The sequence below is a fragment of the Scomber scombrus genome, chromosome 13 (assembly GCF_963691925.1).
Source record: "Scomber scombrus chromosome 13, fScoSco1.1, whole genome shotgun sequence".
Classification (NCBI taxonomy): Eukaryota; Metazoa; Chordata; class Actinopteri; order Scombriformes; family Scombridae; genus Scomber; species Scomber scombrus.
The window spans coordinates 14851712-14867773 of record NC_084982.1 but is presented as its reverse complement, the minus strand read 5'-3'; the positions used below and the strand labels follow the sequence as shown (position 1 = coordinate 14867773).

Sequence of the window (16062 nt, the reverse complement as noted above, 5' to 3'; positions counted from 1 at the left end):
TTGGTTGCCCAGCCTTTTATGCCCCTCTTCATTCATGCTTTTTAAACTATCATGCATATTTTTTCAGTAAGAAAACATGGATGTACATTTCTCCAAATGACCTCCTTGAAGACGGTGGTTGCATCATTGTTTTTCTATCTCCAGCAGCCTTTGTTTTAATAACTCAGGCAGATGCTTTATAAATCTGATATTGGCTTAGTCATGGGCCGTATTTTATTACTAATAGAACTGGAGTCTGACTCACCATTAATTGGAAAGTATTCATTTCTTGTTCCATTATTTCCTGCTATGGAGTAATGGAAGAATTATGACTCTTGATGAACTTTAATAAAGTGAGGAATCTCACTGCATTTTATCACCACCAATACTGCAGCAACTGGTCTAGTGATCTTGCACTAACTGGTGTCAGAGAGGCTCGTTTCTGTACAAGCTCTGCTCCTGTGTTTGGCACTTGTCTTACAGTTTGTTTCAAAAGGTCTAAATGATGTTTGTCTAATATTTGATATTGATGTGCGTGTATGAATTGCTGACCCTGAATTGAGCTAAACCCACTGTGCTGTACCAAAAACTGCAGTGACCTAGGTTGTTTACTGTTTAATGAATAAAACAAACCTTCACAGCAGATTGATATTCATAGCAGGGTCTCTTTTTGTAGAATACATTATATTTGCAACAATACGCCTGTGTTGTGGATACTCTGTAAAAATGGCAGGTTTTTGCATTCGCTCAGGTCCCACTGGAGGTGTGAAATACGCTGAGTCATTTCTCCTGTTTTCTAGGATCAGGGAAGAGAAGGAGAATAACTGATGAGAGAGTGCTGCGATTACCTCTTGAGTTTGGGTAAGACAGTGTTCATGTACTTCGTACTGAAAGAGCCACACAAAGTCTGACTGTGTTTTATTTGTCGTAGCTGTCATGTTTACTTTATTTTTGTTGTTAATGCAGTTGCAGTTATACTATCTGACAGTTGACCTTTCCTTAAAGGTCATTTGTAGCTCAAGGCAAACATTACCATATCTCTGTGTTTGCTACATACAACAAGAGAATGAATGAATTTTAGTAAATGACCCTAAAACTCCATCTCTCTACAACTAGTATTATTACAACCTTGAATTACATATTTGTCTGTCCTCTGTAGTTGAAGCTCCTAATGTAAATGTGGGTAAATGTGAATATTAAGCTGTAATCCTGCTAAGATTTTGTTTTCCCAGGTTAATTATTGTAAAGGTTAAAAAAAAAGCACTGCTGGAATTGTTTTCAGCACAGTAACATAGAGCTGAATAGGGATGTACCACAGTAAATATGTGGCCCCTTTTTAGGGGCTTCAAAAAGCCCAGTCCTGAGCAACAGGTCATAGTGGGCAGGAAATGAAGTGAGGCCCAACAGTTCAGACACAAGGGGTTAATTGCATCCAGCCTCACAGACATGCAACATTAGCAGCTCCCTCCCCACAAATTTTGCAGCCTTGGATCAGAGCGCCTTTCATCTTCCAGGGATGTTTTTCATCAGCAGGTTCACAGGAAACGGAGGCTACACGACTGTATTTCAACCCCAGCTCTGTTTAGAATAACAGCCTACCTGGCTGTCACTTGTATAAGCCATGGCTGCTCTCCAGCGGAGCTCATGGGAATTGAGGGGTTGCCCCACTTGGCCCACGGCCATTTAACAGTCTGACTACTGAAAGGGTCAGAGGACGGCAAGGCCACAGACTACACAGTGCACAGCTGTACAGACATCATTTACATAGTTTATCTGCTTGTTTGAGAAGGGGATGTGTATCCGGTCCAATTTTGACAGAAGGAAATAGTAACTGAATGTTTTATCATAAAAAGGAAGTTTTTCATAATAGAAACATTTCACTGAGAAAATATATATGAATGATGACAGAATACAGTTTTTTTTGTTTGTTTGTTTTTCAGTTTTTATTTCTTTGCATGATAACCATATTTGTACTGTCTTTGCAATGTCTTTGTTCTACAGGTGGCAGAGAGAGACGCAGATCAGGAGTGTGGCAGGTCGTCTGCAAGGAGAGGTGGCTTACTTTGCCCCATGCGGGAAGAAGCTGCGTCAGTATCCTGATGTAATGAAGGTGAATCTATAATATGTTTCTTCATTTCATTGAAAGTACAATCTTACTCACTGTGTTCCTGCAGCATTGTATAATTGCCTGCATGTGGGAAATGCCCAGTTTTCATGGTTGAACGTTCCTACCGATGTTTAATTAATATACATTTTGTCTGCAGTACTTACTCAGGAATGGAATAACTGAACTCTCACGGGATAACTTTAGCTTCAGTACAAAAATTAAAGTTGGTGACTTCTATGAAGCCAGAGAAGGACCAGAGGTAAATGTTTCTACTTCTTTTTGTTTTCGGTTTATTATTGTTAGGACTTCCCATTACCTGGATAGATCTCTTGTCATAAACCCCTTCATAATGGGGTAGTCATTATCTAGAATTCATGTTAAGTTTCTTCAATGACAGATGTTGATATTTATTCTGCGAAAATAAAGCAATTTAATTGTTGATGTAAGAAAATACATTCCCTTTCCAATCTGTTATTATTGTCATGTGATCTACTGCCAAAATAAAACCATCATTTGTAAATTATGAATTTCACAGTTGTTGTAGAAAACATTAGGTTTAAGGGGTGGTGAGACTAATGAAAAACTGTTAAACCCACCCTATATTAAGGACCAAAATTTGATCCTAAATGAAATGAAATAACTTTAAAATGAATTTCCTAAATGCTATTTCCTAAATGCAGGAAAATGTACAACAAATATTGTGCGGGTGTGTTTCAATCCCTCCTCCTTCTACTTCAAATGATCAAGGGTTTACAGTGGTTCCTGCTGCCTGAGGAGGAGATTGCTTCCAGTATCATAGCAATGGATGGGAGGCGCAGCCGTCAACCAAAGTCTGAGCACCAGCCGACAGGTGATGGCACTGGGGTCAGAGCATGGAAGGGTCATCTTCCTAATGTTAATGAACCAAACCTCCAAGATGTCAGCGATGCTAAGCTGCTACGTAAACTGGAGGCTCAAGGTCAGTTCACATCTTAGAAATGTGTCACCAAATATGTTCAAGAGAAAGTCCAGCTTAAAAAAACAACAGCTATTAGCTTCATTTCCACTTCATGGTTCGCTGCGTCTATGTTTTTCCTGAGGATAATTGATGTCACTTCAAGATTTCCATTAATGAAGTTTAATAGCTTTGTAGAGGTTAACAGCAGAATTCATCTAAAATATCAAGGGGGAATGTTTTGGTGCCAGTCCCTAAAATTAAGCTGTAAGAGTTTATTTGTAGAATCATGCATGGTGAAATCCATCTCAGAAGAGGCAGAAATACACATTTCTCAATAGTCCAAAACACGATGCAGCACTAAGACATGATATTGAGCAAGGGGCTTGAGACATGTAGCTTTATTTCTTAACGTGCTCTTTTGTTTTTACTCTCACATTAAATGCTGCATCATTATTGCACTTAGACATAAAACAGTGTGTTGCTGCTAAAAGATCGATTTTTTTTCTCTGAAGATTGTTGTGAGATATTTTGGGTAGTTTAAGAGTCTCTGTGAGTAGATTTTTAATTTGAGCTTTTAGCTCAATAGGGCCTTTGATTTCTGTAACATATTTCATCATGTTGCAGAAATTGCTCGACAGGCAGCACAGATCAAAATGATGAGAAAACTTGAGAAGCAGGCCATGGCGCAAGCAGCCAAGGAGGCAAAGAAGCAACAAGGTAAACAGCTGCTGTCTAGTTAGACATGCTCTCCTCTCTTACCCAAGATTACATGTTGTGTGCAGGCCTCATTTGTTTGTGTCTTCCAGCAATAATGGCTGCTGAGGAGAGGAGGAAAAAGCGGGAGCAGATGAAGATTCTTAAACAGCAAGTAAGGACTTTTCTATGCATTCATTGTTTAATATTTCCATAAAAAGCTTCATAATCTGCAGCTGTTCTGTTCATACTCAAGGGTTTATGCAGTCCAAGGTGAAAAGGTTTTAAGCACAGTTGAATTGCTTTAAGATTCTACAAGTAAGTTGCTGTTCTTCAAAATCCTGCTCCCTCCACATCGGCATAGACCTAATGTACTTCTTCACCCCACACCCCGCACACCCCCACCACTCTATAACATGCATGACTTAACAGTTAATTCATTTGATCTTGCCCTCATCCTTTTACCAGGAGAAGATCAAGCGCATTCAGCAAAATCGTATGGAGAAAGAACTCCGTGCACAGCAAATTCTCGAGGTTCGTCCTGAAAGTTATTGCAGAAACATTCTAAAACACTTCCTTTCTGCTGTTGATAGGATTTTTGAAAAAAAAAAACGACCAAAGGCTATACCTAAATTATGTGGTCCCACTTTTAGTTACATCTGCCGAGTACATGTGACTAATGCTTAATTGGTTTTTTGCAAAAGTGCCATTGAATATGAAAATCTCCTCAGACCATGATGGAGCTTAATACAAAATACAGTATTTCATTAAGTAAGAGGTGGCTCCGAGTATACCATGGCTAGGTGAAATACCTATTTTGCATTCACCCAATAATAGAGGCTGTGAAGTATTTTAGCTTTTATAAATCAAATTTCAGTTGACACGCTTGGCAAGCGGCTCTTAACAGGATTTCATTGCGGCTATAATTACTGATAGAAATGTTGCTTAATTTATTCACATTGCCTGCTGGTGTTTTATAATAACTACAGCCATTTTGTCTTTCAGTGCTAATGGTAGGAAATAATTATCTCATTGCTCAAGATGTCAGTATGGTAGATTTGACGTTATCAGTAAGCCGCTGGCTGTATTCAGCTTTGGGTGGAAGGTTTTCTATTGACAGCACTGGAAAACGCGTACAAAACTTGTATGCAATAATAAGTAAAACACTTAAGTGATATTTCTTTTATAAACCAGATTCATGTGTTTTTTTATGCATTGGAGATCATTTTCTAGTTCTTTATTAATTTCAGGTACAGTAATGATTTTGATTAATAAAATGATCTCAGATGATTTTTCATTAATCAAAAATGTCTGCTATTAGATGTTTATTCAGCCAAAGCGTTGCTGTTTGTTTTGAATGAGTATCATTTACCGCTGTTTCATGACCTTAAAATCTGTTTTACATGCACAGGTGAAAAGAAGGAGAAAAGAAGAAGCAGCTAATGCTAAAATATTGGAGGCTGAGAAACGAAACAAAGTAAGATGATATTTAAGAACAACCTCTGATCGTGTTGTCCACTGTTGCTTTCATTCTCAAACTTCCCTAAGTTATTCTTACTGTAAAGACAGTCTGTTGCATTGTTCAGCTGCAATAAGTGTCCCGTACTGTTCGCACCTGACTCTGAACCTTCTTTTTGCCCCAGCCTGTTTGCAGTGTAATGTCCTCGCTGCGGTGTACTGCTTCTCAGTGCAAACAAGAAGATTTTCTTAGTTTTGATGAGTGACTGTGATAAAAGCATCCTACATATACCTGTCAAATGATGGCATTGACTATGTCACAATACCTCAACCAGCCAAGTTTAGAGCCCTTAAACAGGCTGTTGTTGAATATGATGAGAAGGCCAGCCATTTGTGTCCACCTTGTGTAAATTATGTTAATTTGTATGTATATATAATGTGATTTCTTATTGAGTTCATCATTATTTTAAAAGGAGAAAGAGATGCGAAGACTGCAAGCCGTTATACTGAAGCACCAGGTAGGTATTTTAGTCCACGTGGTGCTCTAACCAGTCATCATTTGCAGCAACTCAAATTAATATATATTTTTCCTGTCAAATTATGCTTTGGGGTTCTTGGGTTTTATTTTGGCTTACTATACACATTGGAGGTTGGACGTTGCTTGCATTGAGTTTAATGTGTGGTTTTCTTTTTCTTAATACTTTGCCAACTCTTTCTACCAGGAGTTGGAGAGGCATAGACTAGATATGGTATGGATATGTTTGTTTCTGTACATCTAACAAGATATTGTGAACGTGTTGTGATAAATGGTTGCCATCACAGCAATGCATAAAGTGTATCATTGGCTGCAGTCATACTACATCCCTCTGCATGGCTTTTCCAGAACAGTGCACTGCATATGTCTGCGCTATTTGTCTCTCAGTGAAACCACATCCATTATCTGCCCAGTGCGATCAAAAATGCCTTGACTCTGCAGAAATTATATCAGGATGCAAAGCACTCTGATAGCCTGAAAGAACACTATCAATTACACTGTTTCTGTTTTAGATTGATTAAATTTAGGACCTCAAAATCGTTTTACTCTGCAGCATGTGAGCCAACATTTCTAATCCATTATATCTGAAAGTCAATGTACAGTTTGCATTCTTGCTTCTGATTTACCACGAGTTAAAGAAATCAAAATGTATGTTTCATAATTAATTAATGTTTGTCATTATAGATTTAAAACCACTCTCGTATTATCATGTCATTGTTCTTTCTATCTAAACTGTAAGGGAGTGTAATATAGCTGAACTCTTTAGTTTTATTTTCACATCAATTGAAACAGAGTTAATGCAATTTCCAGCAAGTATTGCTAGTTTCTTATGATACTGAGTATTTATTTTAATTTCAGTCAGTGGTTTGCTTGTTGCTGCTGTTTATAAGTTCTAAAACTCTTGGCCTGCACCAGCTTTCTGTCTGCTGCTTGTCAATGTGCTCAAATTAGTTACGTCTGTTTCTAATCTTAAGCTTATGCTGCGTGTACGTATCACTACCCTCATTTTGCTTTGTGTTCATCATTGTCTTCCTTTTGGTTTCACTGATCATGTATGTCTTTGCACTTTAACTGCAGTTAAAATGCAGAGACATCGGTGTGACTATTGTGACAAATGGTGATCTACTGTATGTTTCTTCTTCCTCTGTGCATGCCATGGTGTCAATGTTGTGTTACATCTATGGCCAATTTCCTTTTAAAAGAAAAAAAAAAGGAAACTGTGAATAGAATTAAAAAAAACTGTGTGTGTGCTCTGCCAGGAGAGGGAAAGACGCAGGCAGCACATGATGCTCATGAAGGCTGTGGAGGCTCGTAAGAAAGCAGAGGTGGGTAACTGCTGACTTGACATCTGCTCCTGTCCTTTCATTTGTTTAGTATTTTTCTATTCCTTTGCAATTTCATGTAAAAGTATAGCACTCTGCAGTGATGGGACATAGCATAAAGTGTGCATGTAGTGTAATACAATACACTACATGCATCGTCCTGTCAAATAATGTACTGTAAAGTGCTTGTTTATGCAGCTCTTTTTGTTAATTAGACACAGTGGTAACTGACGCCATAGTTTGTTGCTTTGTATTATATCCGTCCCTTATTGAAAGAGTGTAATATATGTGACCAAGCAATATTGAGCACAATGTTCCGCTGCAGTATTGAAAAGACACATTTATGATAAGTCTTTATCTTGGCTGTAGGAGAAGGAGCGTCTGAAGAAAGAGAAGAAAGATGAGAAACGGTTAAACAAGGAAAGGAAACTGGAGCTCAGAAGGCAGGAACTGGAAAAGGCGAAAGAGCTGAAGAAACCAAATGAAGACATGTGTTTAGCAGATCATAAGGTATTCACAGGCAGTGGAGCTGTTGGCAGATGAGCATGAGAGTTCATGTATGTCACCATGGACAGTCTCCATCTGTGGAGTAGATGTCTGTGGAAAGATTAGATTTTCCACTAGCCCAGGGATTTTTGGACATGGAAATCAATCAGTATAATCACTGTAGGAACTATAGGCGTTAATATTAGAATTGCTTTTGACAAATTTATGGTCTCATTGTTTCAGTATCAGATCTACCAAAATAGATGCTTAATATCACTGAAAGCATCTGGAATTGATTAAACAGAAAGCAGGTCACAATACTGCCACCAAGTGGCTACAGATGACATTACACCAACCAATGTATTACTGATCTAATACTTATAATCAAATAATTTTTGGAAACAAGAAATATTTTAACACAGTTCTCTGAAGCTTGACAAAATATTAAAAAAATATTGCATTCAAATGTTTGCGTTTTGTATTACAACCAGTGAGATTAGTGAGATTATTGGTGTACAGCCCCTAGATACAAACTGTTGAGAGATGATAAATATATTTTGTTGTTTAAATCTTGTTTGTTTTTCCTTCCAGCCACTTCCAGAGTTGTCCTGTATCCCTGGCCTGGTCTTACCAGGAAGCACCTTCTCTGACTGCCTGATGGTGTTGCAGTTTCTGCGCAGCTTTGGAAAGGTGCTGGGCTTGGACATAAATTCAAACATGCTCAACCTAAGTGACCTTCAAGAGGGATTGCTCAACATTGGGGACAGTGCTGGCAAGGTGCAGGACCTGCTGGTGAGCATGGTCTCTGCAGCTGTGTGCGATCCTGGTATACCTGCAGGTCACAAGGTAAGAGTCTGTCATTGAAACTGCACTATATGTCCAGTTGAATTGCAGATGGTTGCTGTACACATGTGCATACATGAAGAAAAACAAGTACACAGCTGCTACTGTGCCAGAAAAAGGCATCATCCCCATTTCAAATCTGACGGAAGACCTTCATTGTATATCACTCTTCCCTTATTTCTGGTCACCTCTGTACTATCACTAGAAAAAGTTAATTAACTTCAGTTACTGCTTTTCACTGCTTCTGCTGCAGAACTGTTATTTACTGCTTTTGTCAACAGAGGGAACATTTGGCTTCAGAAGTTGCACATTTCTTGAAAGTTGATTTTTGTATTATTAAAGACATTTTAGAAAAAAACTTAGAGCATTGACAATATTGGATAATACATTTAAGGGAATGTCAATAGTGGCTGCCCTTGTAACAGCATGATCACATTTTTTTCCCCACTTAAGTTCACTCTGTGGACTGTAGCTGTTTCCTGCTGAACAGTTGGAAAACACTAGGCTTTATCAGTACTCTGGCTCTGTGCAGCTAAATGACTAGGCTTATCTGTTTGAGGATATCACTGTCGGAAAGTTTGTCGTAATTTTATTCCATGGCTCAAAGCCTTTTCCCCATGCTGTTCTGTAGGGCGTAATCATGCCCTTACGTGATTTTACATAATTTTGCTCATAATAAGATGCTGTCTCAGGCTCTAACATTGAGGGAGATGTTTGCACAATGACATGGGATAGAGGACTGTAAGATTATATCATCATTATATCTCACAGCTTTCTAGAGATAGCCCAGAGAGCACTTAAGCACTTACCATTAGGATATTATGGTTGTGAAAGGACTGTCTTAAAACCAGACTCACTCTTATCTGCTTAATCATTCACCTATATACATACAAAAAATATGGTTAAAAATATAAAGCGTTTGTTTGTTAAAACAGTGAGTAAACTCCAGTGCTGAAACATTCTTTCTATTAGAGCAAGATTGCCTTGGGGGACCACCTGTCTAATGTGGGGAAGAACCGGGACAACGTGTCTGAGATCCTGCAGATCTACATGGAGAGTCATTGTGAGCAGACAGAAATGGCTGATTTAACCCTCAGCCTCAGGACCAAGGCTTTTCAGGCCCACAACCCGTCTCAGAAGGCCTCCATGCTAGCATTCCTGGTTAATGAGCTCTGCTGCAGTAAGGCAGTGATCAGGTGAGGATCTTGCCTTCCTCTGACGCTCATGCGTGTTTGATTTTGCTGTTTGACAAATAAAACCAGTTCTCAGTTTTATAAGGCAGTCATGTTAATGGTTTTCATATATCATATCAAACTTGACTGTCACTAAAATGAATCATGGTAATTTTAAGGCTCGAGGCACGATACAGTTCATAGAATAAATATTTGTTCCTTTATGTGCATGAAGCAAATGAATTAAGCTCTGTAGTTGAGAGTGAAAAGTATTGACTTGTTTTATTCATGGGGGCTTAAATTTTAACGAAATAACGAAAGTGTCAAAAGGAATATGGCAAATTGTGGTCTCGTGGACAGTTTCACAAGGTTGCATCAAACTATGTATCATCAATTTTTTATTTGTACTGGTAACACTTTGAAAGACATCTGGTGCACATTGCAGTGTGGTGCAAATGTTTCATGTTCTTTTTATAAAACAAAAAGGGCACCAAAACGTCAGCTCTAATGTTGTCTGATACTTTGCAGTGAAATCGACAAACACATCGATCACATGACCAACCTAAGGAAGGATAAGTGGGTTGTCGAGGGGAAGCTTCGCAAGTGAGTATGAGTCCCCTAAATTATTAATAAAAGACTCTCTGCATCCACTTGAAATACTTCAAAGTTCCCATCAACGTCTACTCTATAATCTCACTTCAATTTCTCTTCTGTCCACTTGTCTTTTAAAGGTTAAGAAGCATTCACGCCAAGAAGACAGGGAAGAGAGACAGTAGTGTGGGGGGAGAGGACAGCCACGCTTCAGTCATCCCCACTGCCAGAAACAAATGCAAGAGGAAAGAAGGGGACAGTGATGAAGAGGAGGATGAGGATGACGAGAGTGAGGACCAAGGAGATGATGACGATGAGGAGGAGGAAGAATCTGGTGGAAAGAAAGGGAGGAAAGCAGAAATATGTGACGAGGAGGTCAGTGACAAAAAGATCCTAATAATGAAGCCAGTGGCTAAATCAGTGTTTGTTGAAGTAAATGTCAGCTGAGCCTCACACTAATGAGATCTTTTCATCTAGGACAACAGTGTGCACTCAGCCAGCGTTGAGGAGCTGGAAAAACAGATTGAGAAAACATACAAGGTGAGGGACTGTGTGATCATTAAACTGCTTATTTAACAGCACTGTGTATACAAGTTAGAATCTGGCTGTATTTTTTATCATTTTGTTATTTTCAATAAAAAGTATTTATGGGTTTTACATATTGGGAGTGGGATGTTGCATTTTTCATGAGAGTTAAGCCAATTTAAAGTCACCGCGACAGGATTTGCATCATAGTTCAACTGTATAGTAATATGATATATAATAATAAAATGGAGTGTAAATTAATACAATAATATTAATGCAATGTACTTTTTATACTCTTTAGCAACAGAGTCAGATCAGACAGAAGCTGTTTAACTCCTCTCACTCACTGCGCTCCATGATGATTGGACAGGACCGCTATAAAAGACGTTACTGGGTCCTTCCGCAGTGTGGCGGCATATTTGTTGAAGGCGTGGAGAGTGGCGAAGGTGCAAACTCAAACTGACACTGTTTTATTCACTTTTTTTCTTTGTTTACCATTTACAGGTTAAAACAATTGTGTAATGTTTTTTCTTTTACACGGTTGCTGTGCTCAGGTTATGAAGAGGAGGAGAAAGACAAGAACATACAGATGACTGCTCAGGTTATCAGGGTCAAAGAGGAGCAACAGGAGGAGATGAAAGAGCAAGTGGTCTCCAGCCAAACACAGGGCAAAGACAGGGACACAGCCACACCAGAGAACCAGCAGGACAAAGATAGCCTCAACCTCTTCCTCCAGAAACCTGGATCCTTCTCTAAGCTCAGCAAACTCCTTGAAATTACCAAAATGTCCCAAGACTCAGGCATCAATTCTCAGAACAGTTCGTCTGCCCCTACCACTACCACTACTTGTTATCCATCATATCCCACCTCTAAACCAGCCACTACTCAGCAGGGACTGGTGGATAAAATGGATGCTTCCGGACCATCTCTGCTCAAAAGCACTCCCTGGATGATTGGCAGCCCTCAGTCTATTCTTCATGACGACCAGTTCTCCAAGATGCTGACAGACAAAAGCAACCAGTGGTTTAGCCTCCTGCCTCGCTCTCCGTGCGATGAGTCCTCAGTCACCTCTGGCTCCAGCCCTCCAGCCTCTTCCTCTCCCTCACAGACTGTAGGCACCAAATCTCCCTCCTCCCTCTCTCCTAATCCCTTATCTACAGCCACCTCCAGCACCCCTGCAGCAATCAATAACATGCAATTGTCTGTCCTTCAGGTTGGTGGATAACAATGATGCTTTCTCCATTGCAGTCACAATTACTCTGGATCACACTTTGCTTTTTTTCAGGACAGGACATGTTGTAAATGTTGATCTGCATTACTTGATCTTTTTTCCATTTTGCAAACTAAGCAGTAGTAGAATGAAATTGTTGTCTGCTCAAAATTCAAAGTGTTGTGTATTCTTCCTCTCAGCAAGTAAAGTCTGGCATTCATCAAAGCAGACTGACACTGTGTGACATGTCCAGCACAGCGATGAGTCCCAGCCTGCCCTTCCCTGGCACATCTCTACCCCCCATGCTGGATTTGGCCTTGCAGCATGCAGAGGGTAATGAGAGCAGGGTCTTCTCCCTGGAGAATAACAACTCTGTCAGCACGAGTGAGCCCCCAGAGGCTCCAAGTGACAAGCCCCCTTGTGCCTCATCCCCTGCTGTGGAGGTGGCCAAGACCCAGGACTACCCTTGTCCTCAGCCTATCCCCGAGGGTAAGACCGGCACACTGCCAGTATGCACAAGTGAAATATGCCGGACTAAAAACATTCATTGACCTAACAGCCCTGGGAGACATGCTGTGATGACTGTCACTCACTCATGCTCCATAGCTAAAATTAAACAATTAACATGTGACATTTGAAATGAGCATTAAGTGTAAGTTTGGGAATTATTGTGTCTGCAGAGATGCTGCGTGGCTGGTGGAGGTTGTCAGACATGGAGGAACTACACAGTCTGGTGAAGGCACTCCATAGCCGAGGCGTCAGAGAGAAAGTCTTGCAGAAACAGATCCAAAAACACATGGAGTTCATGACCCACCTCTGTGACAGCAGCAAAGATGGTGGGTCCACATTTCCTTTAATGTCTTAAAGTCAGGATGCAGTGATATGAATAACTAAAAAGATTATTTGTGGCATGATACATAGTCACTGTGCATGGATAACAGTAAGATTGCTTTCTAACATTACTATGCTGTGTAATTTTTGTATGCATCTGTGGTGACAGCGATTGACGTGCCGGAGCTGGAAAAGCAGGGGATGAGTGCAGAGACAGTTGACAGCTGGTGTGTTGAGGAGCAGGCCATGGAGGTGGACATCAGTTTGCTGCAGCAGGTCGAGGATCTGGAGAGGAAAGTCATCTCTGCCAGCCTGCAGGTCAAGGTATAAGCACCCTGTTCTTTCATCTACTTAGATCATCCAAAAAATAAACCACTAATGAATAAACAAAACATAATGACTCAGTGATTTGTTTAGTCACCTCCCAAAAAAAGTTCCTAGTTTGTATTTTAGTCATGGCTTTTGTCTGTGTGGAAATGCAGGTTTACAAGTCTTAAGCTTGATTTGTATGGTACTTTATTAAGATGGCCACATTTTACTGCTGTCTCCATCAGGGCTGGATGCATCCTGAGCCGCAGTCAGAGAAGGAGGATCTGGTCTATCATGAGCACAAGCCTTTCTCTTCCTTGGCTTTGGAGAAAAGGAGCCAGGGAGAAACCAGCCAGGAAGAACTCAGCGGCTCTGTGGTGCGACACCCCAACAATCCCCTTGACATAGCTGTCACCAGGCTGGCAGAGCTGGAGAGGAACATCGAGCGAAGGTACCTAAAGAGCCCCTAAAATACAACCTTTCAGATCACATTTGATAATGTCCCTGTGTCCAGCTTAACCAGTGTTTGGTGAGGATGGTCAAAGAAGGTTCCTCCCACACTAGACCCTTAATCTCACTATATACTGTATACTGCTTCTTCCATTCAGTTAAACAGAATATTAAATACTTTTCTTCACTGGTTGATGTTAGTTAGTAATATTGTTACAAATTGTATTTGTGATTACTGGATGGTTACGCTACAGTCTCACTTTCTGTGATCTCAAAGCAGTGAGGACGACGTGGCTCCTGGGATGAGGTTGTGGCATAAAGCTCTCAGTGAAGTCCGCAGCTCTGCTCAGCTGTCGCTTTGCATTCAGCAGCTGCAAAAATCCATCACCTGGGAAAGATCCATCATGAAAGCGGTTAGTGTCATCTGGTTTCTCTCTTTCTGTCATGATCACAAATATGCTTATAAAACAGTTTAATCATAAATAAACATAGATTACAATTTAAAGTTCACACTAAAATACGAGGAAGATCAAGCTATGCTTTCTGGCTGCATAGCTTATCATTTCATCTTATCCAAAATACTATATGAATTGATGTTTTTCCTTTTAATAATTAAAAAATACAGCATTTTCAGCATTAAATTTACAATGCACCGTTACCAGGTAACAACAATATCAGACATAGCACAATCAGCAATAAATCTGTGTTCATTCATTGGTTGCATAATATTGCACAAATCACAACATTTTATAGTGGTGACTATATACTATATCTATATCTTTGAATTTGTAATTACATATATGTTGGTGTGTTTCCAGCAATGCCAGCTGTGTCAAAAGGGAGATAATGAAGGACTGCTCTTACTTTGTGATGGCTGTGACAAAGGCTGCCACACTTACTGCCACAAACCCAAGATCACCACAGTACCTGATGGCGACTGGTTTTGTCCCACTTGTGTAGCAAAGGTACGCCAGCGTGTCTTGAGTGATTAATGACAGAGCTGAGACTCAGTAGATCTGAGGGGCCCCATCTCCTGTAATTATCAAATGATAAGATAGCTGTATTGTATGCCCTCATTAATATGGCAGATTTATGTGTGTCTTTACACCATTCTTCTCTGTGCTCTGTCATTCAGGAAAGTGGTCAATCCCCCCGGAGTAGGAAGCAACAGAGCCGAACAGCTGGAGGAGGGAAGAAAGGCAGTGAGGTAAAACAAAATAGTAAGCCATCTGTGGCAGGAGAGCTCATCAAAGAGGAGGCTGCCAGCAGCAGCAGCAGCAGCAGCAGCAGTGTGCCAAAGAAAGGTACCAAGGAGTTCAAAAAGAGGAGAGGAGACGAGAGCTCACCCAGCACCCAGACCAAGCATGACAGCCCCGTGTCCTGTCCAAAAAAAGCCAAAACAGCCAAAGACAACAGCGCAAATGAGCTGCCGATGTGCCGGTAGGTATGAACACATGCTAGAAACAACATGTGTAGGACCTAGCAGCATTTACCTTAGTTTATCTCACTGTTAATAATTCATAACTCTAAGCCTCAATAAAATTTAATTGGATGAGTTATATAATAATTCACCACCTCATACAGTTATCTGAAAGGGGAAATTGTCTATACAGACCGTTTTTGACTCAGGCTGTAAACATGTTTATTTCTGCTGTAACAGGGGGGTCTTTGGGGATTGACTCACTTTTGGAGCCAGCCTCAAGTGGCTAGTTAAGGAACTACAGTTTTGAGGTTGCTGCTTGGACGGGACCTACAGAAAGTATTTATGTGTATAAGAATAACTTTTTCTGAAATCTTGTGAAAGAAAGGGAGGTTTGTTGAGTCGGAAGTTACTGAGAACTGAGGAATCTATACTATAATTTTGTTTAGCAGTCTTTAATGCATCAGGGAAGGTGCCTGGGAACAAAGTGGTTTACATAACTCAGAGACCACCTTTCTAATCACATCTGCAAAGTACACAGAGTACTTAATGCTTTCTAAAACATTATCCAACCATGTCTGATTAATATTCATTCTAGTTGTTGTTATCTCTGAATAAGGCTGAAAATTCACTGCACTTACTCAGTATTTGTGAATAAAATCAGTGAGGCATGTGGAAGTGGGATTCATCAGGCTGTCAGTGGTTGTAATATGGACCCTAGGATTGTTTTGGTTCTTATTAATGAGTTCAGAGAAGTGAGCCTGTCTGGCATTTCTCAGCATCTCATTATAATCTGAAAGGTGATCACGTAGAATATTATAGTGGAGCTGGAGTTTACTTTTCCTCCATCTACACTCAGCTTTCTGACAATTTCTTTTAAGTTATTTTTCATTTCATATCATACTGAATTCTAAATACTGAAAAAAATATTTTTGGCAGTTTTGTGTCAGGTTTTTTTCTCTGACAGGTGAAACTACCTTGAAATGAAGTGAAAACATATTTTTTGCAGTGCAGAGTGCTGACCTTTATTTGCTGCTTATTCTCTGCAGAGTGCTGCTGGCTGAGCTGGAGGCTCATCAGGACGCCTGGCCTTTCCTCACACCGGTCAACCTCAAAGCTGTCCCCGGATACAGGAAGATCATCAAGAGGCCCATGGACTTCTCCACCATCAGGGAAAAGCTCACCAACAACCAG

At 40.2% G+C, this 16062-nt stretch overlaps 1 protein-coding gene across 2 annotated transcripts in view; it reads left to right on the top strand.

The window, feature by feature from the left end:
- The window catches only part of LOC133992728 (bromodomain adjacent to zinc finger domain protein 2B-like), a 52266-nt gene that overhangs the window by 34874 nt on the left and 1330 nt on the right, over nucleotides 1–16062 (top strand). The window contains exons 11-37 of one of the 2 annotated variants that reach the window (XM_062431441.1): nucleotides 780–840; nucleotides 1981–2089; nucleotides 2244–2345; nucleotides 2834–3044; nucleotides 3648–3740; nucleotides 3830–3891; nucleotides 4185–4250; nucleotides 5128–5193; nucleotides 5648–5692; nucleotides 5897–5923; nucleotides 6969–7034; nucleotides 7401–7541; nucleotides 8109–8363; nucleotides 9333–9556; nucleotides 10061–10135; nucleotides 10264–10498; nucleotides 10601–10663; nucleotides 10950–11094; nucleotides 11203–11861; nucleotides 12059–12347; nucleotides 12539–12694; nucleotides 12859–13013; nucleotides 13244–13449; nucleotides 13726–13861; nucleotides 14267–14413; nucleotides 14584–14888; nucleotides 15918–16061. In XM_062431441.1, coding sequence (XP_062287425.1) covers nucleotides 780–840; nucleotides 1981–2089; nucleotides 2244–2345; nucleotides 2834–3044; nucleotides 3648–3740; nucleotides 3830–3891; nucleotides 4185–4250; nucleotides 5128–5193; nucleotides 5648–5692; nucleotides 5897–5923; nucleotides 6969–7034; nucleotides 7401–7541; nucleotides 8109–8363; nucleotides 9333–9556; nucleotides 10061–10135; nucleotides 10264–10498; nucleotides 10601–10663; nucleotides 10950–11094; nucleotides 11203–11861; nucleotides 12059–12347; nucleotides 12539–12694; nucleotides 12859–13013; nucleotides 13244–13449; nucleotides 13726–13861; nucleotides 14267–14413; nucleotides 14584–14888; nucleotides 15918–16061 — 4243 coding nt within the window. The remainder of the gene's footprint in view (nucleotides 1–779; nucleotides 841–1980; nucleotides 2090–2243; nucleotides 2346–2833; nucleotides 3045–3647; nucleotides 3741–3829; nucleotides 3892–4184; nucleotides 4251–5127; nucleotides 5194–5647; nucleotides 5693–5896; nucleotides 5924–6968; nucleotides 7035–7400; nucleotides 7542–8108; nucleotides 8364–9332; nucleotides 9557–10060; nucleotides 10136–10263; nucleotides 10499–10600; nucleotides 10664–10949; nucleotides 11095–11202; nucleotides 11862–12058; nucleotides 12348–12538; nucleotides 12695–12858; nucleotides 13014–13243; nucleotides 13450–13725; nucleotides 13862–14266; nucleotides 14414–14583; nucleotides 14889–15917; nucleotide 16062) is intronic. The other variant, XM_062431443.1, reaches the window with a different exon arrangement.